Source organism: Denticeps clupeoides, chromosome 8, assembly GCF_900700375.1.
Source record: "Denticeps clupeoides chromosome 8, fDenClu1.1, whole genome shotgun sequence".
NCBI lineage: Eukaryota > Metazoa > Chordata > Actinopteri > Clupeiformes > Denticipitidae > Denticeps > Denticeps clupeoides.
Genome location: NC_041714.1, coordinates 18,638,767 through 18,660,342, shown reverse-complemented (window position 1 = coordinate 18,660,342; position 21,576 = coordinate 18,638,767). Strand labels below are relative to the sequence as shown.

Genomic DNA, 21,576 nt, shown 5'->3' with positions numbered 1-21,576 from the left:
GCTGCATTGTCAAGAGGCTTTGCAAAGAGGGACATGAATGTTTGAATTAACGCGCTGATGATCTGCATGTTACGTCCTGAGACACTAACAGTATATTGCTGGTGTAGATTTTGCATGTGCACGCACACACACACTCTCTCTCTCACTCACACAGAGCTATGTCTGAAGAGAGAGAGGACACAGAGAGAGGAAAAGATTGCTGCCATGGAAACAACAGGAAATTGTGAGGATGAGAAGATGTTTCTGGGTTATTTATGTCACAACAGAAGGTTTGAATCAGTCAGCATGTGTTAAAAAAAAAATTAATACAAGCTCTCTCCTCCCAAACTTCTACGCAGGGTTCTTTGTTTTTGAGCCAATTGCACAGCAAGACACAAGTGTCTCCAGGGGGACTGTCCCGTCACTACTGACTGTAAATGTACTACAGCATGCCCGAATTAGATGGTATTTTGGTGGTTCCGCACCTCCAGGCCGGGGCTCAGGCTCTCACGGAGGATCTCCTGGTGGCTGCTCTCATACACAAACTCTAGCGCCTCCTTCCTGTTGGACAGTGGCTGGGCAGGGCTGAGCGAATGCACCAGCAGACGGCCAATCTGCACCCGGAACGTGTCCCTGCAGGACCACAGCACCCGCTGCCACTGCTGCCGTGGGGCACCGCCACGCCCAGAACCGGCCTGCAAGATGTGCACACAGAAGAAGAAGCACGTCAAACTTACTGCTACAACACAGACACAAAATATACGCATACACTCATCAAAAATACTTTCCTATAAGCCCATCCATGATGACTAAAGCAACAAATTTAAAAGTGCACCCCAACATAACACCAACACAAGCTAGAGCACACACACACGAGCATGCAGCCTCTTTACTGTGGGCTCAAAACTGACCAGACTGATCTTGATGGCCTCCATCATGAGCCTGAGGATGTCCTTCTGAAAGCTTTTCATGTTGGTTGGGGGAAATGGTGGGTGCGGGGTGGAACCGTTCTCCTCCAGCATCTGCTGGTCGCCTGGGACGGGTGTGGCAGGGTTGTGCTCGGGGGACTCGGGGAAGTTGAGGAAGTCGAGGAAGTCCTGGCTCACGTCTGGAGAAACGGATGAAACGAACCGCTAATCCTTAGATCTGTACCAGAGCACCTGGGACGGTTCAGGTAGCGCATTGAGCTAGAACGCACCATGATAGATGAGCCGGTTGACAGCCAGCACCACCAGCCGCTGGAGCCTCTGGATGAACTCGGTCTCGCTTGCACGGATGGGGTTTTCCTGGCTCATCCGCCGCTGCATCATCTGAGTCAGTTCATCACTTGCCACGGAGCGCATCCGCGTCAGGAGAGAGTCTGACTGGACCAGAGAGAACCGCCGCTGGCCTGACACACACACACACACAAATATACACATTCAACCTAAATAATCGGGAGAGTCTCAATACTATCACTATGCAGAGAAAATGCTGTAGCGAGAGTCAAGGACTTTTCATGCTACGGGAATTAAAACCGGCTCCATGTCTCCCTGGAATCGTCCCGACTCATCGCATTAGCAGATGTAATAAAAAGATGAGCCATGGCCCGTGGAGAGGGAAAAGTTGCAAGCCTCCAGGGTGAGAGCGATAACATTAATGATTCGTGGTGATTAGTGTCAACATGAGAAAAGTAGACGTGAAGACAGAGGGAACACGCTCAGGCACCAGTAATCCACCCGGGTACTGGGCAGGTTAACATCTCTTCATGCAGACGTGGACAGAACATCTCCCTCCCGAGGTCGGTGAAGATGTTCCTCTCCACTGCTGCTGACTACCTGAGTCCAGGGGAAAGGTAAAGGATCTGGTCCCGGTGGGGGAGGGGACGGGCGAGTCCTGGGACAGGAAGCTGAAAGGAGGGGACAGGGGGATCTGGCCGTAGGAGCAGTAGTGCTGCCGGGGGGTGCGAGGGATTATGGAGTCTTTCAGCCCCATTGAACCTTGGGTAAGAGGGCAGAATCCATGAAAAATGTCCTCTTATCCAATTTTGAAAAAATTATCCAACAAACTCCCCCACTAAAGCCCGGCAGCCACCTTCTGGTTGATGCTCACCTGCTATACTCTTCCGCTGCAGGTACATGGCGTGGTGAGGGGACGTGGGCACATGTACGGAGGTGCTCAGCTTTTGAGGATCCTGATTGGCTGTGGTCTTGATGAACTCGATGGCTGATTGGAGGACATGGAACTGTAGGGCCACCGCCATGTCTGAAGGTAAAAGCATAAGAGCATAGCTTCAGCAAACAGGATCGGAATCATGTGATTGACCGAGGGAATCCCGGTCTCTGAGACGTGCTGCTGTACCCTGCGTGCGCCGGACATCGCTGGTCTTCATAACGCCCAGCAGGGTGACCAGGTCCTCGATGATGCGGAAGTACTGTGAGCCCGAAGAACTGCAGGAGTGGATTGTCACCGCAACCAGCAGCTGCTGCACATCACAGACCAGCAGCCGGTAGTCACTGGGAGAGATGCTACACACACACAAAAAGTCCTGCAAGTTCAGATGAAACATTTACGGACGTATATCCCTGTCACTAGTGAGAACATTGGTAGTGGGCATGGTCCCGAGAGGTTACTGGCATCCAGTGACAAGGGGTATTAGGACTCAAGCGCACTAAAAGGTAGTAGCCTAGTGGCTAACACACTTGTGTATGAACCAGAAGACACCGGTACAAATCCCACTTACTTCCATCGTGTCCCTGAGCAAGACACTTAACCCTAAGTTTCTCCAGGGGGGGACTGTCCCTGTAACTACTGATTGTAAGTCGCCCTGGATAAGGGCGTCTGATAAATGCTGTAAAATGTTAGCTCCTCCTCTCCAACATAACTAGCAAGCAGACACTTCTCTTTCCATATGGACACTTCATTTGTCTAATGCTGTGGCCATAGTCACCATGACCCATCATTTCTACATGATCAGAGATGCCTCACCTGCTCTCCAGGCCGTTGAGTGTGGCCAGAGCGTTGAAAAGAACGTAGAGTAGGCCGTGGTCCAGCAGGATGTCGGCCAGCTTAGGGCAGGCATTTAGCAGCTGCAGCAGGACACACAGCGTGTTGTGCACCAAAGTGCTGTCGTACAGTGAGTTCTCGATTAGGCCCAGCACAGGAATGATGCAGCGCTTCCGGAAAGGCGAGATCTTCTCCATGTCCTCCAGGTCCAGCCTGGGATGGAGTATATTCATTCACTCACATGCCGCATGCAGCAACTATTTCAACTATGACTTAATTTAAGTGAAATGGAAGGGTGTTATAGGTACGTAAAGGTGCTTATAGGGTATTATAAGGTATGTAAATAGGGTGCTTGCTTACTCCTCCTCCAGCCCCACTGGCCGGCCGAACAGCATCTCCAGGAAGCACTCGAGGAGCCCCGAGGTGCCCTGATGCAGGTACAGCTGATTGGCCAGCAAAGAGAAGCCATGGTTCTTCAGGAACTTCTCCTTCTGCTCCTTGAAGGCTCGGCTGAAGTAGGCATCCAGCAGCTGTGGGCAAATGAGAGCGGGTTAACAAACACCACCAGTTACGTTCTAAATTCTGGAATAAACCTGAAGAAGCCGACAAAAACAAAGTGCAGTAGGGCAGGCGACTCACCTTTATTACCCGCTGCTGAATGAGAGGGGAGGAGTGATTGACGAGGACGATCAGTGCCTCCGGCTGGATGACTTTGTCCATCACCTCCTCTAACATGAGGTCAGGAAGGACCAGCAGAACCCCCCTGAGCAGCTCATACAGCCCACAGCAGACCAGCACCAGGCAGTCCTCCGTACTGGACCTGCAATGGATGGACAGAAACCAAGCTTCTCAGCAGCTGGACTGTGTGGTAATGATGCTGAACCAGGCAGCATTACTATCTCCAGATGTTAATGATGACTTAATTTATTTGTCATTAAAGTCTTCATATTGAGATATGACTATGCCTCCACCCCTGGAATGTAGTTATTCTGATGTTTTACACCTTCTGTGACAATCACAGATCTGCACACTTAAATATGGATGTGGACTGTAATGGCAAAAAAATATTCATGTTAATGTAATGTAACTGTTGTGATCTAGGGAGGATGTCCTGTTTTGGCAGATAACTTTACTTTCCTTACATGGCAGACGCTTTTATCCAAACGACACCAGCAATTCCCATTCAGTTTCCATAAATTGAGAGTTACAAAACTAAGAGCCTAACTTGTCAAGAAAAAGAACATGCTAGGTAATTGTTAAGTGCTAGACGATTTTTTTTGTGCGTGTGATTGTGTTCGTGCTAGACTCTTTGGAAATGCTTTTTAAACAAGTGAGTTTTCAAATGTTTCTTAAAGGTGGTGGTAGTCTCGGCTAGTCGAATGGAGCATGGCAAGTCGTTCCACCAGCCACGGACAACAAAGGAGAATAGATTCGATTGGGATCGGAGAACCCGTGAAGAGGGAATTTTTAAGTCTCATTTCGTTTGCAGATCTGAGAGGATAACTCACCTGCCTGGATATTTTTTATTACTAACCATCATGTTATTTTGTTCATAAAATGCAAAAATTAATTGAAATATATTTCCAAAATACTATAAATACAATACTTCCATCTCCTCTAGCCAGAGGTGCCAAGAAGATGCTATGAAAAGCACAGGTCACTCAAACAAAGAAGATATGACCAGATGAAACCGTATTTGGCCAGGGTGGATGGAGCAGAGCAGACTAATTTTAAAAGAAAACCATATTTGTTGTTGGCTTTTTTAATTTTATTTAATGTAAAATATATTTTTTAAGAATCATGTTGGGTAACACTCTATTTAGACTGTCATTGATTTTAAGTATTGGTTTGTTGTTTTATACAGAGTGTTTTTCATTGTGCTGATGCCATAAATTTGTTGTCAATGATCATGATGGCACAGGTGAACGATGGGACTGTGCTCAGAAAATATCATGCACAAAAAGGCCGAGAGACAGAGTGCGTGAGAGAAGATGCGACTGGGATAATGGATGTTGCCAGTGCCATGGAAAATCTGCAACAACAATTAGCATAACCCATTAAGAGCAGAATAGAAAAAAGGCCCCCTTGATGTTGGACACATCATACAAAAACACAGTCTTTCAAACCGCTGAGAACAGAGGGGGTTTGAGGGGAGAGAAAATGGACGGGATGGCGGAGGAGATGTTGGCATCAATACTCCCAGGTGCTCCCAAGAGAGGGAGGCGAATGCCCACCTGCCTGCTACAGCCCTGTGAGAGCAGCGATGTGTTAAGAACAGAAAATGTGCGATTCTCCTTTATGTGCGATTCTCCTTATTAATGCTGTGTCCAGTACTGTAAAATGGAAAATAATGAGACTTATATTTCTGTCGCTATTTAACATGAATTAAGTGCTGATAATGTGCATGATGGTGCTAGTAGTAGGCCCGAGAGGGAAAGGAGGATAATTCTTGATTGACACTGTCTACATGCTATTAAGCATCATCCAGAGTGACTTACAGTCAGTAGTTAGAGAAACAGTGCCCATGGAGACTAGGAGTGTTGAAATTAATCTCATAATTGATGTATTGCAATGTAGAAGTGACAATCACTTCACTTTCACTTTCATATCATAGTGACTGTGACTACCTGATCTGAGTACAGCGCCACTTGAGTTCAACGTCACCCACACGAATGTCCAAAATGAACACCCTCTGAACGCAACACTTTGTAACTGCGTTTGATTTGTGTTTAACTAGCATTCGCTTGTCGCTGTTTAAAGCTCGATGTGATTTAAAGAAAACATTTATTTGATGCCATTTGAACGCACAGCCGATCGAACGCTGGTGCTGGACGCACGTGTGGACTCTGATTTGCTGCAATGAGCAAAAAAGCTGTGCCGTTCAGTCCGCACTCAACTGATGCCACAAATGCAAGAAAAATGTCTGGTTCCGATGTCCGTGTGAACGAGATCCCAACTCTCATCTCACTGAAGTATTTGACAACTTGATGAAAATTTGATGAGATGCATCAATAATCTGTGGATCGATAATAATAGTCAAATCAAATAGTGAGACCATGATGGTGTCATGGACGGTGGCCATGGGGTTTGAACCTTCTGGTTGATATTGTTGAATACATATCTCTGTACGTGCTAAATAAAAGCTGCTGTTAGTTGGTGTAGCCCGGTGTCTTGATTGCATTAAATGTTTGTGGTTTACCTGTCATTACCCGACTCCGCCTTGCTGTGGGCCCTGTCGCTGCCGGGAGAGTAGGTGTAGCTCTCCCAGTCGTCGCTCATGGGCGGCCGGTCGATAACGCTGGGCCAGCGGCTGATGGCCAGTGAGCCGTTCTGGGCGGGGAAGGCCAGGCCCAGACTGGCCAGGTTGCTGTGGCTCCTCTGGAAGGGCTGGATTCCCTTCAGGCTGTCAGGGCGGCGCGGCGCCTCCTCGCTGCCCCAGTCAAGGCGGTCGTCCGACTCGGTGGTGGCGCTGCTGTCAACGTGGCCGCCCTCAACCTCCTCCTCCTCCTCTTTGCCCTCTTCCTGCTCCTCTTCAACACTGATGGAGGGCAGACGTAAACCCCCGTCACCTTGGTCCGCAGCATCCAGCGAATCACAAATGGTCTTTGCTGATTCGCAGCTGCTGAGTAGCTGCTCATCGCCGCCACGTTTCAGGGTCTCCGTGCTGCCAAGTACCTGAGAGGTCAGGGACGCCGCATCATCCCCGTCCAACTCCCCCGCCTTGGGAGAGCCAGTGCGGAGTCCTGGGGATGAGTGAGCAGAGCGCCCCTGACAGGCTGGTTGCAGGGAAGAGTCCTCCGAAGGGTGGTCAGGCTGACCTGAGATACCAAAAATAAAAAATAATACAACATAACAACCACTTACACCTGAACATGTAATGACCACCTCAACTCAGTTGTGAATTACATCTTAAATGTAGAAGATTTTTGGACTTTGGACACGTTTACTCCCCTTCAGCACTCTAATTAAACTTGTGGGCCGCTGTGCACAGTTTAACAAAAAAAAAAAAAAAAAAAAAAAAAGCATGTTGGGAAGGGGCCAGCGTGCAATACCTTCATGAGGCACCTCAGTAAAGACAGTGGGAGAGAGCGAGACCACCGAACTCCCGGCTGACCTGCCCCCGCTGGCGGAATGCCGGAGGTACACCATGGACTGAACCTTGTCCTGGTAGAGCTTTCCATCTGGAAAATACACATAGAGTAAAGAAAAGACAGTCAAATCTACACAATTGAATAAGAAATGAAGGGATATTTCAGTTTAAAGTGAAGCAATTATCTCTATCTGAAGACCACAGGGCTGCATACTGATGTATTTTCAACCATCTGACTACAGGGATGAGTGAAGCGAGGCCTGACATGACAATTTATATCTGAGTCTCTGACAATGCCATTACAAAAATAACTGCACGGGACTGTGGTTAGAAAATATCGATACAGCAATATTTTACGTGGTGATATTATATCAATACAGGGACAATACAGGGACATCAAATATCAATATTTTTTGTATACAAATTTATTCTTAAAGTCAGTTCTGACATTTGTTGTTTTGGCTAAAATATTAATGTAACGTGATCCACAGAGATTGTACACAGCATCTTGTTTATAATTTCATGATATAATCATATTGTGATACGTATTGTATCCCAGCCCCCCACCTCCGCAACTACAATCTTCGATATCGACCCCCCCCCACTCCTAATATACTCTGTGCCCCTGACTGGCCACCCCAACAAAATAAATCTCAAAACGCCTCTGGTGTGGAGTGGTGGTGAACGCCAGCGCTTCCTCACCAATGTGCAGTGAGAAGAAGAAACTGCTGGGCGTGTGGCAGACGTAGGTGTTGGTGGGTGGGTGCACGGCCAGCAGAAAGTTGTAGACTAGCCTGAGCAGGTCCAGGTCGGGAGGGGAGCCCAGAACCTCCTGGATTATTTTGACAAAGGAGCGGCAGACATCCTGAGGTATGGCGGTGAGGTACTCGTCACGATTCTCCTGAGGTTGGAAGAGTTCAGATGGTATTTATTAACCCTGAATGGGCAGATAATCCAAGTGCAGTAAGTATGAGGTCTTCTCACCTGGAGCACCTGGCAGGTGAGCAGGAATCGGTGGACCACCTGGGCCTTGACCAGCTGGCGGATGTTGAACATCTGCTGGGGGTGGTGAACCCTTATGAGGATCTCCAAAGCAGTCAGGAGGGTCTCCCAAACACCACACTGATGAACAAGGGGGACAGCAAATAAACAGAGTGTGTGTGTGAGTGTGTGTGTGTGAGGAACTACACACCACTGAGTGTGTACGCTTTTCCTTACCTGGGCTTTAGCCCAGATCTTCCAGTCTAGTAAAACATCAGATAGGAGCGTCAGGTCCTGCACCACAACTGTTGACTCGGTGTCCAGATGGAACTGTCCGTCCTCCCCCAAGGTCAGAATGGAGCCACTGCAGCAGCCGTCCAGTAGAGTCTGGAAGACAGAACAAGTCGTGGAGCATCTAGTGGGGCAGTGGCGGTCTAGCAGGTAAGGAAGCGGATTCAGAAGGTTGCCAGTTCAATTCCCGAACCACCAAGGTGCCACTGAGGTCCCCCCGATCAAGGTAAAGATCCCACATACTTCTCCCCGGGCGCCTTTCATGGCTGCCCACTGCTCACTAAGGGTGATGGTTAAAAGCAGAGGACACATTTCGTTGTGCTGTGCTGCAGTGTTTCGCAGTGACAATCACTTCACTTTCACTTTCTTCGCCATAAAGAAAAAAATTTCAATACGACTCCAAAGTATGCTTGTGGAGTCACTTATTTTCCACTCCTTTCATTGATCAGAGGTTGCGGGCAAGGGCAGGTTAATGCTGAATAAAAAGCATCACTCCACTCTGGGCCTGAGGTTACAGTAGAAATAATCAGCTTGAGAACGACAGAGTGGCGGCGCTCAGGCACAAAAAAAGCAGCTCATGACATTAGTGTCCATTAGTTCAGTTTTCAGCGGCGAAGCTTGTTTCAGTCACATGACACGCCAAACGCCAGAGGAAGTAACTGATGCAATTAGGGGTCATAAATGAATAAAGAAACATCGAGTCTATTCCTCAGGAAATACATATTCAAAAAGATGGTGTCTTGTGTGGACGTGCTGAGGTAGTTACTAAAAAAAATTGAAGGGACCTGAAGGTGAGGCGTCATATAGAATATTTAACTGTTTTAATATCATGTAAAGCATTTAGCTGAATTACATTTACAGAATTTACCAGACGCTCTTATCTAGAGCACCTTACAATCAGTAGTTACAGGGACAGTCCGCCTGGAGACACTCAGGTGTCTTGCTCAGGGACATAATGGTAATAAGTGGGGTTTGAACCTGTGACAACTTTACGGTTGTCTTGTAGACATCTATCCTGTCTCTGAATCGACGGCAACGTATCGCATTGCTGCTCACTCTGCAGATGTTTTTCATTGTAAAGAATTTAGAAGACGTAAATGGACACTAATGAACCTGCCCTCACTCAGTCCTGCAGGCAGGTGTGTGAAAGTGTCCTCTCAAAGACTGACTGCCCACCACAAGACCTACTGCTGACCGCACAACAGACTGGCCTGTAAATTAGACGATCCCTGTGCTCTGGCACTCTCTGTGCATGGAAAGATATCTGATACGCACATGGAAAAATTCACCAGGTTACTCCAGACAAATGCATCGATTTCACAAGCCAGCAGACCACACAAACACAGCTCAATTACACAACAGGCCTCTGAGTCGGGTGTCAGGCAGCCTGTGGGTGACCTGGACCCACGTAGTACCGCCCAACAGCAGCATGCGTCTCTGTTTAACGCCACTGAACAAGCGTTTGGAAATCAAGAAGTCAAACTGAGGAACAAGACTACTAAAACATTATTCTGCAACAATATAATATTGCTGCCTCACCTTCAGGATGTGATATCCCACAATGCACTTGGACTTGATGAGGACCTGGTGGATCATGGAGTATCCATGGTAACACTCCATCTCATGAGTGCGGTGGTGATTGAACTTCACCAGGGATAAGAGCACCTGGAGGGCCAGAGCCTGGGTTCTCTCACTTGTGCTCAACTCCACGGCCTGGGAGCAAAGAGAGAAAATGGTGACGACGATGACAAAGGCAAATGACAATACGGCGGCAAACATAGCCAGGCCACAATTTCTTAAGATCATGCTCATTATCCAATTATAATTAATCAAATTATAATCGACCCAATGGCCACTGTTTCTGGGGTTATTAAATAGTCTGTTGTACTCTATATTTAAATCTGACCAAAAACGTCAAATAAATCATTTTACCAAGTAAATTAATCAAAAAAGTTAGTGGTTGGAATGGAAAAAAAAAAAAAATTGCTATTGTGATATTATAAACATTATAGGTTTTACAACACTGGAAAAGGGAAAACATGACATTTTATTGTTTGTAATATATTTTTCCTATTAGTTAATCTGCTAAGTGATGTTCATACTCTACCCGAGCGAACAGGAAGACGAAAGCGCCGGTGCCGCCGATCCTGTGCAGGACGCTGTGGAGACCCTGCGGCTGGCAGGGCTGCAGGCTGCGCAGGGACTGGGGCTCCAGAGCGGAACTCTGCACCTCCTTAGCGCTGAAGGGTCTCTGTGACACGAACGTCTTGGCCTGGCCTTTCAGCCGAATGACCGGTTCGTAGATGGTGTAGGTGCCTGGGCTGCTCGGAGTGTACACCACCGCCAAATTCTCCTGAGACACAGAATCAGATGGACATGTGATAAAATTAATAACCTGAAACCTGAGAAGGACTGAAGAATTGCTCTCACTCATGCCACAGACAGTCATGTGGTGTCGTTTCCAATACAAACGCAGCATTAAAAGGCCGGTGGGAGCCCAGCAGTACGAGCTCTCAACACCGATCTGACAGGATAATTAAAGGAAAGAGGGTTCCACAGCTCCAGCTTTTAAAATGAGCTCCACTCACGATGAGAGGAGATGTGTCTACACCGCCGTTCCTCATCAGGAGCTCTCGGATCTGCTCACACTGCAGGCCCTCCTGAGTCACGTATTTGGAGAGCGACCCTCTCGGCTTGCCATACTTGCAGGGCATGATGGAGGTGAGGTCGGGGCCGCTGGCGTACAGGTAAAAAGCCTCTTCGCTGTTGATCCTGGAGCCTGATGAACGCAAACACACACACACACACACACTGAATAATCCCGAGGCATTTCTCCCACAACAGAACAGCTAGTGAGTTACGGTCATGCAATTCACTTCAAGGGTCATGTGTGGAAATGACAGGCTCAGAATTAAAATAATTATTTCTGTCTGCTATTTAACTTGAATTAATAATTGGTCTTGACTCGTGACAGTTTTCTACATTTAAGGGAAAACTTTAAAGGTCATACCGTTAAACAGCAGCACGCAGCCCATATCCCAACTTGCACCCTGCCTTGGCGGCTCCTCAGCGGCGTGTAGGCAGTGTCCCAGCATGCAATAGGTCTTGTTGCTGTCAGATGACAGGCTAGACTTCCTGGGAAGCGTGTAGTCTAGAGACACCTCACACTTCCTGTTTGTGGCAGAGAAAGAACTACAAACTGAATTTCTGCTACTGTACAGCAGGAAGGGATATCGTGTGTCATGATGACATGACCAGTTAGTTTCTTGAATCTGTCTAATTAAAAAAATATATATTTAAATTAATTTCCTGATCCTCCCCTGACTTTTTCTGAGCCTCACCTGACGCCACACACCCAGAGAACCAGCCGGCCATGGATGTTCTTCTTGCCCTCAGGTTGCTGGGAGTAGGTGAGGCTGAGGTGCTGCCAGCGCCCAGGAGTCCAGAGCCCCTCCCCGGACTCCGCCTGGGCCAGCAGGCCTGCTTTCATCTCATCATTGGGGTCGATGCACATCCTACAGGGTTACAAAACGTACTGAGAATCCTGGACAACTCGTACATGAACATCATTCAAACCCAGACAATCCCACCTGAAGGTAAAGGCCCCTGTAGAGAGGTCAGCCCATATCTGCAGCATCAGGGCTTTGGAGCCCATGGAGAAGACGTGCAGAAGGCCATCCTCCACCAGCCGTGCAGCCTGCTGGGGGATGGTGGACGCTGCTGCACTCTCCTCTGAAATGTTCAACCAGAGCAGAGTCTCAATTAAAAACTCTTCCATCAAGCAGACGGTGATGCAGCAGCAGAATCTGGTCCAGGACCAGCTGACAACAAACCAGCACCACAGCACTCGTAACTACCCAACTCACAACCTCAATCTGCCCTATTAGAATAATACAGTTAGATAAATTCAAACTATGTTTTTTCATATTTCTCTATATAAGTTTAATGTTAACCGATCTACACATAGAAATGCATTTAGTTATTTACATATAAGTTTATTGTTTTGCGTGAGAAGCTTCACTCACATGCACTGAAACCTGTGTACCTATTGGTGTCATGTCCTGTGACAAAAAAACAGGCAGGCACACAGACACACTAAAACACGGCACTAATAACACCATGACCCAAATGCTGGTGACACATCTGCACCAAGTGATGATTAAACAGCGCATCCTGTCAGAACTGGTGGGTATCTGAGTTATTTTTGCCTCCACAATTTCATCTAAAAAAAAAAAAAACGTGACTTCATTCTAGAGTTTCATAGAGTCCCATTTTCACTACAATGAGACTAAATTTACACTCAAGCTGGAAACGACGTTGAGTCGCATCACGTTCACGACTGGTAATTCTTTTTCATGAGCACAGCAGAGGTTGGGATCCAGAAATAAGGGTCAGTAACCCCCCATTAGGCCTTTCAACCGGTTCATATTTAGCATCTTCATAACTGAGCAGGTGGTAGCCTGGTGTGTAAGACACTGGCCCAGGTTCAAACCCCACTTACTACCATTGTGTCCCTGAGCAAGACACTCTTAGTGTCTATTGGGGGACTGTCCCTGTAACTACCAATTGTAAGGTTCTCTGGAGAAGCATGTGGTGACACTCAAAGCTTTGCTGTAATTTTTTTTAGCTTAAATCAAGCATTCTGCAGATCTTGTGATGATTAATCAATAGTCAGTCATCTTATGTGTAAAGGGGCTTGTTGAAATATTGTGACATTGACGGCTGTTTTGAACTTTTGTCTTTTTTTTTTTTTTTTGTCCCTTCCATTCATTAATGACTGCTGCAACCAGTATTCAGGAAGAACGTCAGTACAGAAAGTGCAGAGACATTCTTACGTCTCTCAGCTGGTGCATCTTCTTCCTCTGGTCTTAATGCTCTCAGCCAGAGGGACGCGCTGAAGCCACTCGCCATGTGGGGCCAGCAGTTCTGTCCCATCAGCGGGATGTGGAGCGGGGCAGCGTGCCACGGGGAGGCACGATGGTGCCCAGGCCGGCCTTCGGCAGCCTCACCATCTCTTCGTCCCCCGGGGGACAGTTTGGTCCTCCAGAGCATTCCCATGCCCCGGCTGGTGCCTGCTGAACCGTTGACCCGGGAGCTGGGAGATGACCCTCCTGCTGCGGACAGGCCGAGGCTCATGGGAAAGGACAGGAAGTAGAGCGGTTCCATCTGCATGTTGGCCTGGACGATCTGGAGGAGGCCCTTCAGTAACACCTCCTGACAGAGAAGAGCAGAGAGAATACACACAAATTACTACTATGCTATATTATAGAGACAACTACTCTATCTACCATACTATACTGTACTGTACTATAGGGCTGCACGATCATGTCCAAAATGATAATCACAATTATTTTGATCAATGTTGTAGTAACAATTATTAATCATGATTATTCATTGTTTTAGGTTAAATACATTTTTATTGCAAAACTTGTGCTGAACTGGGAACCAGCCGAGAAGCGGTCCACATTTACACTAGACTAGGTCAGTGGGAGCCGCATGATAATATATCACAGGTCACACTCACTTAACAGAAATCCCAGCACCAAATCAGTTACATCGTAATATTGGGAAATTGGGAACAGGAACCAGGGAGGTGGAATAGTGGTACTAGTGTATATATCTATGTTGTCACCTACGTCTCCTGACATTACGTCTCACTCTGTCACAATGAGGTTGCCACTCATACAGTCTATGTTTTTTGTTCACCCCCTGGTGGTTGGCTGACTATTGGTTGAGAAATGCTTCATATGCAGCAGAGCCCACTATACAAATGTTAATGGCAACGATAATCTAATTAATCGTGGCAGCCAAAATCATAATCGAGATTAAAAGTTTATCAATTGTGCAGCTCTACTATACTATAGTGACAACCACTATTACTACTATACTACACTGACAACTACTCCAACTACTATACTACACTGACTTTTATACTGACAACTACTCCAACTACTATACTACACTGACTACTATACTGTCAACTACTCCAACTACTATACTACACTACACTGACAACTACTCCAACTACTATACCACACTGACTACTATACTGACAACTACTCCAACTACTATACCACACTGACTACTATACTGACAACTACTCCAACTACTATACTACACTGACAACTATACTGACAAATACTCCAACTACTATACTACACTGACTACTATACTGTCAACTAGTCCAACTACTATACTACACTGACAACTACTCCAACTACTATACTACACTGACAACTACTCCAACTACTATACTACACTGACAACTACTCCAACTACTATACCACACTGACTACTATACTGACAACTACTCCAACTACTATACTACACTGACAACTACTATACTACACTGACAACAACTATACTGAAAACTACTACACTACACTGACAACTTACATTTACATTTACAGCATTTATCAGACGCCCTTATCCAGAGCTACAGGGTAGTGTCTTGCTCAGGGATACAATGGTAGTAAGCGGGATTCGAACCCGGGTCTTCTGGTTCATAGGCGAGTGTGTTACCCACTAGGCTACTACCACCCTGTAACTACTATTCCAACTACTACACTACACTGACAACTATTATACTAACAACTACTCCAACTACTACACTACACTGACAACTATACTGACAACTACTCCAACTACTATACTACACTGACTACTATACTGACAACTACTCCAACTACTATACTACACTAACAACTACTCCAACTACTATACTACACTTACATCAACTATACTGAAAACTACTACACTAGTAGTAGTTTATACTACACTAACAACTACTCCAACTACTATACTACACTTACATCAACTATACTGAAAACTACTACACTACACTGACAACTACTATACTGACAACTACTCCAACTACTACACTACACTGACAACCACTCCAACTACTATACTACACTGACAACTATACTGACAACTACTCCAACTACTACACTACACTGACAACTACTACAGGGAGTGCAGAATTATTAGGCAAGTTGTATTTTTGAGGAATAATAACAACAACCATGTTCTCAATGAACCCAAAAAACTCATTAATATCAAAGCTGAATGTTTTTGGAAGTAGTTTTTAGTTTGTTTTATTTTTAGCTATTTTAGGGGATATCTGTGTGTGCAGGTGACTATTACTGTGCATAATTATTAGGCAACTTAACAAAAAACAAATATATACCCATTTCAATTATTTATTTTTAACAGTGAAACCAATATAACATCTTCACATTCACAAATATACATTTCTGACATTCAAAAAAAAAAAACCAAAAACAAATCAGTGACCAATATAGCCACCTTTCTTTGCAAGGACACTCAAAAGCCTGCCATCCATGGATTCTGTCAGTGTTTTGATCTGTTCACCATCAACATTGCGTGCAGCAGCAATCACAGCCTCCCAGACACTGTTCAGAGAGGTGTACTGTTTTCCCTCCTTGTAAATCTCACATTTGATGATGGACCACAGGTTCTCAATGGGGTTCAGATCAGGTGAACAAGGAGGTCATGTCATTAGTTTTTCTTCTTTTATACCCTTTCTTGCCAGCCACGCTGTGGAGTACTTGGATGCGTGTGACGGAGCATTGCCCTGCATGAAAATCATGTTTTTCTTGAAGGATGCAGACTTCTTCCTGTACCACTGCTTGAAGGTGTTTTCCAGAAACTGGCAGTAGGACTGGGAGTTGAGCTTGACTCCATCCTCAACCCGAAAAGGCCCCACAAGCTCATCTTTGATGATACCAGCCCAAACCAGTACTCCACCTCCACCAGTCGGACTGGAGCTCTCTGCCCTTTACCAATCCAGCCACGGGCCCATCCATCTGGCCCATCAAGACTCACTCTCATTTCATCAGTCCATAAAACCTTAGAAAATCAGTCTTGTGATATTTCTTGGCCCAGTCTTGACGTTTCAGCTTGTGTGTCTTGTTCAGTGGTGGTCGTCTTTCAGCCTTTCTTGCCTTGGCCATGTCTCTGAGTATTGCACACCTTGTGCTTTTGGGCACTCCAGTGATGTTGCAGCTCTGAAATATGGCCAAACTGGTGGCAAGTGGCATCTTGGCAGCTGCACGCTTGACTTTTCTCAGTTCATGGGCAGTTATTTTGCGCCTTGGTTTTTCCACACACTTCTTGCGACCCTGTTGACTATTTTGAATGAAACTCTTGATTGTGCGATGATCACGCTTCAGAAGCTTTGCAATTTTAAGAGTGCTGCATCCCTCTGCAAGATATCTCACTATTTTTGACTTTTCTGAGCCTGTCAAGTCCTTCTTTTGACCCATTTTGCCAAAGGAAAGGAAGTTGCCTAATAATTATGAACACCTGATATAGGGTGTTGATGTCATTAGACCACACCCCATCTCATTACAGAGATGCACATCACCTAATATGCTTAATTGGTAGTAGGCTTTTGAGCCTATACAGCTTGGAGTAAGACAACATGCATGAAGAGGATGATGTGGACAAAATACTCATTTGCCTAATAATTCTGCACTCCCTGTATACTGACAACTACTCCAAATACTATACTACACTGACAACCACTATAACTACTATACTGTACTATGGTATGCTATACTGACAATCAATATAACTACACTATATTGACAACTACTATAACTACTATACTTATGAACCAGAAGAGCACAAAGTCCCAGGTTCAAACCCTCTTATTACCATAGTGTCCCTGAGAAATACAGTTAACCCTGAGGGTCTCCAGGGGGACAGTCACTGACTGATATGTCGCTCTGCATAAGGGCTTCTGGTAAAATCCTGCAAATGTAAATATCTTTCAGACCATACAGGGCTCCCCATGTAGGTAAAAGTGAACTGGTGTACGGATCACAATTTTGTGGACTGTAGGAGATGCTGGGTGAAAAGAGCTGAAAACAACGCTGACATGCGGCTCCCAAGGACCTTCATTAGCACAGCGGTGACGAAAACACACTTTACAATTCCATTAAATGGAGAGGAGGGAGGGGGTCCTGAGGGGCGGCCTGTTAACACAGTGAGGATTGGAGGAACCAGAGGACACCAGAAAACAGCAGCAAACGCCATTCTCTCACAATGAAATCACTCGCCATGATCCCTCAGGGAGTGGTAATTAAAAATGGCTTCATCTAGGAGCCTGCAGTCGGAGGAAAAAGAAGGCAAGGCGGGTCCATGCCTGCTCGCCCTACTCACCGTGGGAGGCGATTTCTCCAAGAAGATATGAAGCAGCAGAGACAGTTCTTCTGCCGTGATCCGCTCGCTCACCATGGTAACAAGCAGCTCCACCACAAAGGTCTGGCACTCTGTAGACATTAAGATGGAAATTATACATGATGCCTCTCACTGGATTTCACAAAAAAACGTTATTTATTTATTTATTTATTTTTAAAACCTCATTCAATTCTTTACTGGGATTAATAGATTCTGCAATTTGGGAAGGGTCATTAAAATGGGCCGTCCATCCCAGGTCACGTCCACGCCCATGCCCACGCCCACGCCCACTCATGTACAATGAGTACTAACACTTTATGGCAACTTCTACATTCTACATTCTTAAAAGGATTAAAAATAAATAAATAAATAAATAAATAAATAAAGAAGAAGAAGAAGAATCCAGGAAACAGACCTTCATGAGTGGAGCTGGCCTCACTCAGGATGTTCAGAAATCCACCCAGAATGGTTTTCACTGCACCCTGTCGACATGGCAAAATACTGTCAGTCACTCTCTTCATACAAAATTCAACGGCAGTCAGAGCTGGATGAAGCTGGTCCTAGAGACTGGTCCCACTGCCGAATGGAGGACGTGATGAAATAATAATCGTGCAGGGATGCGGGGACTGGGGCCGACAGAAGCCCTGCAGTGAACCTGGCTGAAGTCAGCGTGTCAGTATGCGAGTCCTGACCTGTTCATAGAGCAGCGCTGCGTTGCGGCGGTTGCTGCGGACTGCTCCCAGCAGGTTCTGCAGCACGTGGGCCAGCACTTCCAGGTCGGGCGAGCCGGAGGCCAGAAGATGCAGCTCCATGGTGCAAATCTCTGGGAAGAGCAGCAAGCCCCGGGCAGGGCCCTCCGCCATGGTCAGAGACCCCACCGCACATTCCCTCACCGGCTCGGCCTCCACCTTCAGCCCTGCACCAACCACGGCGGCAGACGGGACGGAAGAGAAGCACAAATTAAACCGCAGGGTAACCCAGAACACTGCATCTCTGACTTCCTGCACTCTAGACCCTGGCGAAAAGGAGCTCAGCTGGGCTGTGATTTACAGGCTATTACAGAAATGGACCCCTGAATCGGTCTCCAGGCTAAAACCGGGGCCACAGAACTGATCGATCGATCGCTCCTTCACAGCGGTGGATCAGCTGAATCACCAAATTTCCACCTCAGCTTCTACTACAGAATAAAAGAGCCCCATCTCCAACAATAGAAATCCATGTTTTATGAGGTCAACCATTGGTTTCTTTCTTCAGAGTCTGAACATTGTATAGCATTGATAGTAATGGTGCAAAATAACATGATTATACCAGGGATAGAAGCGTAGCAGCATTTTCCTTTGAAATCTCCCCACATACCCTCAACATGCTGTTTGTTATTAAACTTTCTACAATGAAAATTGAACGCGACCTCGTCATCATAACTGAATTTCCATGGATGCTTGTGGCAAAATAACATCTTCTCTGAAGCAGACTCGCCAGTAGACGCATCCATTTCTCTGATCCTGTAATCTAATCTTACAGGAAAAACCAATGAACTTAATAACTGTGGATGCATGTATGTTTGTAAGTTTGTATGTGTGTGTGTTTGTGTGAGAATCTCTCTCACGTGCAAGAGATCTGTCAAAACCTCAGAGTCACAAGGTTGGGCTCATAAAAACAGAGGTCTGCCACGGTCTTACTCCTGAACCGGGGAACAATGACGGCATTCTGGAAAAGCCGGAGCAGGAATTCGGCCCTTGTGACCCTGTGATGGATCAGAGCTGGAGGGGAGCGCGGCACAGAGCCTTCCCACCTCAGTCCCACACTGGGACTCCATTAGCAGCCCTCTGTTAAACAGACATGTACATTCTGGAAGTACAGTGGGAATGGAAAAGGCTGTTTGGCCTTAGTTGGGAGCGATAGAATCTTAAACAAAAAAGTTCGATTCGCATCTCACTTCGATCTGAACTAAGAACCGCAGCAGTCTGTATAATCTTCCCAATGACTTATGACCTCTGATGCTGTGCAAACCCTGTTTCAAGAGATTTAATAATAAAAAAAATAAACATTTGTGAGGTAGAATTATTTTAAATTTGTTTTTTTTTTTTCTTCGATTTTACTCTATAACAGTTAGAATTTTATAATTCCATGTTTTTTTTCCTGTTAACTTATTTTCTGCACGGTCCTCCATGGGTGTGGTCATGACTTTGTGATGCCAGACAACTGCTCCTCCATAAAACAGCAACTCATTATTTTAATTAACAAATCACATGCAGGCACTAGATAAAAGCATAGAAATACGATCGGGTTACTTCATCAGAATATCTGAATATATATAAGTATCTTTATATTCATCCACTTTTAACAGTCTACACACAATTTACAGCTCTTTTTGTATAATAAGTGTAAAGTATTTGGTTTATATGGTTTTTTTTTTTGTTTTTTTTTTTTTAGTTTTTTTTTTGAGTTTTGAGGAGAGGCGGCTGTCCACTGACGCCTCGCTTCTCATGTCCACGTCTGAAAGCAAACATGATGCTTTATTACATGAAATGTGACACCCCGTGAAAATGGCACTGCCATTCCACTTCGGCCCGCTGCTCCGCCGGAAGGACGTGGGAACGCCATTTAAGAAAGGACACCGCAGCACTGCCGCACCTGAGAATTTACTCTCCTCACACACCGTGGGTGTTCATGGATTCCTGATTCAGTAAAAATAATGTTTTGGCACGGCTTACATAACTTCGCAGCATCGCTAATGACCAACCCTAACATCTGATTAGGGCCGCGCCGACCACGTGCCGGCTCATCAACTGATCTTCTACGGATGTTACGTCCTAATTCCAACCCTATCTGTGAGACCAGTTGCATTATTGCTCCCCGCTGGTATCCTCAAGGGCTGCATTGTAGCAAGGATGGTGTTCCAGTTCTGCTTTTTAAATGCAGCGTAAAGGGAAGCAGCTGCTCAGAAGGTTTAATGTCTCTCTACCTTCCTCTTGCCGGGCGGAGTCCTCGGGATTGCTCTCGCTGTCGGCCTCGTAGCCCTCCTCCTCCTCACCTGGTGGCCGCGCGCCGCACACCTGCACCTCGTCTGCGTCCTCAGACAGGTCGCCCCCGAGGGACGGCGCCGCTGCGGTCAGCTGTGACTTCTGACAGACGGTAGACAAGATGAGACAGAAGTCAAGAGAACCTTCAGAGCGATGAGAGTAAAACGTGGAATTAAAACGGCATGCAGCAAAAGCGGCAAACTCACTTCAACAAAGCCGAGTGTTCCTTTCTTACCCTTTAGATGCAAAGACTAATATGATTTTTTTCTACAAAACCAACAGCCTTTTGTAAATCCAAGCATGCGAGCAGCTCTGATACAAACAGTTTCCAAATTGGAAAAAAATGTGAGCAATACAAGATTCTGGTCATAAGACCCAATCAGCTGACCAGTGGCACCAAGACGTGGAGTAACCCCTGAGGTGTTCAGTCCACACACACACACACACACACACACGCACGCACACACACGCACACACACATCTTTAAAATCTCATGAAGAACAGATATTTATTAATATAGTGCGACCAAACTCATCCTTTCAGCACTCCATGTTTATTACATCCATGTATATGTCTGAAATTAGAGGAATGGTTATATAACAATACTTCTTTCATTTGTTAAGCTCTGTCATGGTAATAACACCCAGGACCAGGAGAAAAACAGCTTTAATAAAATGTGAATGTTTTTAATAAAGGTCCTGAGAAGTGATATTCCACATTCCAGAGGCTCTGCTGATCTGGATTTTCCTCCAACATCCCTGTGCAGCGGGGCAGATTTAATTCTGAACAAATCCATTACATAAATGTCCAAATCCTTAGCTGTGCAGGAGGCTTAACTGGGCAGACATGCTAATACTGAGAAAATAACAAGGGGGAGAAAACACACACACACACACACACACACACACACACACACACACCGGCCTTAATTTCTTTCCTGGCTCTCATGCACCATCAAAATAACATAAATATCCATCTGAAAATACTGAGTCACCGGACAACTGAATACGATGCATGGCA

At 45.9% G+C, this 21,576-nt stretch overlaps 1 protein-coding gene across 8 annotated transcripts in view; it reads right to left on the bottom strand.

Annotated features, from left to right (window-relative positions):
• lyst (lysosomal trafficking regulator) overlaps nt 1-21,576 on the bottom strand; it is a 49,067-nt gene that overhangs the window by 11,019 nt on the left and 16,472 nt on the right. For 7 of the 8 annotated variants that reach the window (XR_003750506.1, XM_028988679.1, XM_028988683.1 and 4 more), the window contains 24 exons: nt 20,499-20,658; nt 18,226-18,449; nt 17,949-18,015; nt 17,516-17,625; nt 13,162-13,540; nt 11,917-12,058; nt 11,668-11,841; nt 11,337-11,497; nt 10,915-11,105; nt 10,434-10,679; nt 9,866-10,039; nt 8,273-8,422; nt 8,039-8,176; nt 7,757-7,955; nt 7,017-7,145; nt 6,164-6,782; nt 3,604-3,784; nt 3,325-3,494; nt 2,947-3,177; nt 2,320-2,486; nt 2,071-2,223; nt 1,178-1,369; nt 891-1,087; nt 465-674 (listed from right to left, as the gene is read on the bottom strand). Coding sequence is in view for 7 of the 8 variants with exons in the window: in XM_028988679.1 (XP_028844512.1) it covers nt 465-674; nt 891-1,087; nt 1,178-1,369; nt 2,071-2,223; nt 2,320-2,486; nt 2,947-3,177; nt 3,325-3,494; nt 3,604-3,784; nt 6,164-6,782; nt 7,017-7,145; nt 7,757-7,955; nt 8,039-8,176; nt 8,273-8,422; nt 9,866-10,039; nt 10,434-10,679; nt 10,915-11,105; nt 11,337-11,497; nt 11,668-11,841; nt 11,917-12,058; nt 13,162-13,540; nt 17,516-17,625; nt 17,949-18,015; nt 18,226-18,449; nt 20,499-20,658 (4,764 nt within the window). In the remaining variant the exon portion in view is untranslated. Of the gene's footprint in view, nt 1-464; nt 675-890; nt 1,088-1,177; nt 1,370-1,796; nt 1,959-2,070; nt 2,224-2,319; nt 2,487-2,946; nt 3,178-3,324; nt 3,495-3,603; nt 3,785-6,163; nt 6,783-7,016; nt 7,146-7,756; nt 7,956-8,038; nt 8,177-8,272; nt 8,423-9,865; nt 10,040-10,433; nt 10,680-10,914; nt 11,106-11,336; nt 11,498-11,667; nt 11,842-11,916; nt 12,059-13,161; nt 13,541-17,515; nt 17,626-17,948; nt 18,016-18,225; nt 18,450-20,498; nt 20,659-21,576 lie in introns of all 8 variants that reach the window. The other variant, XM_028988686.1, reaches the window with a different exon arrangement.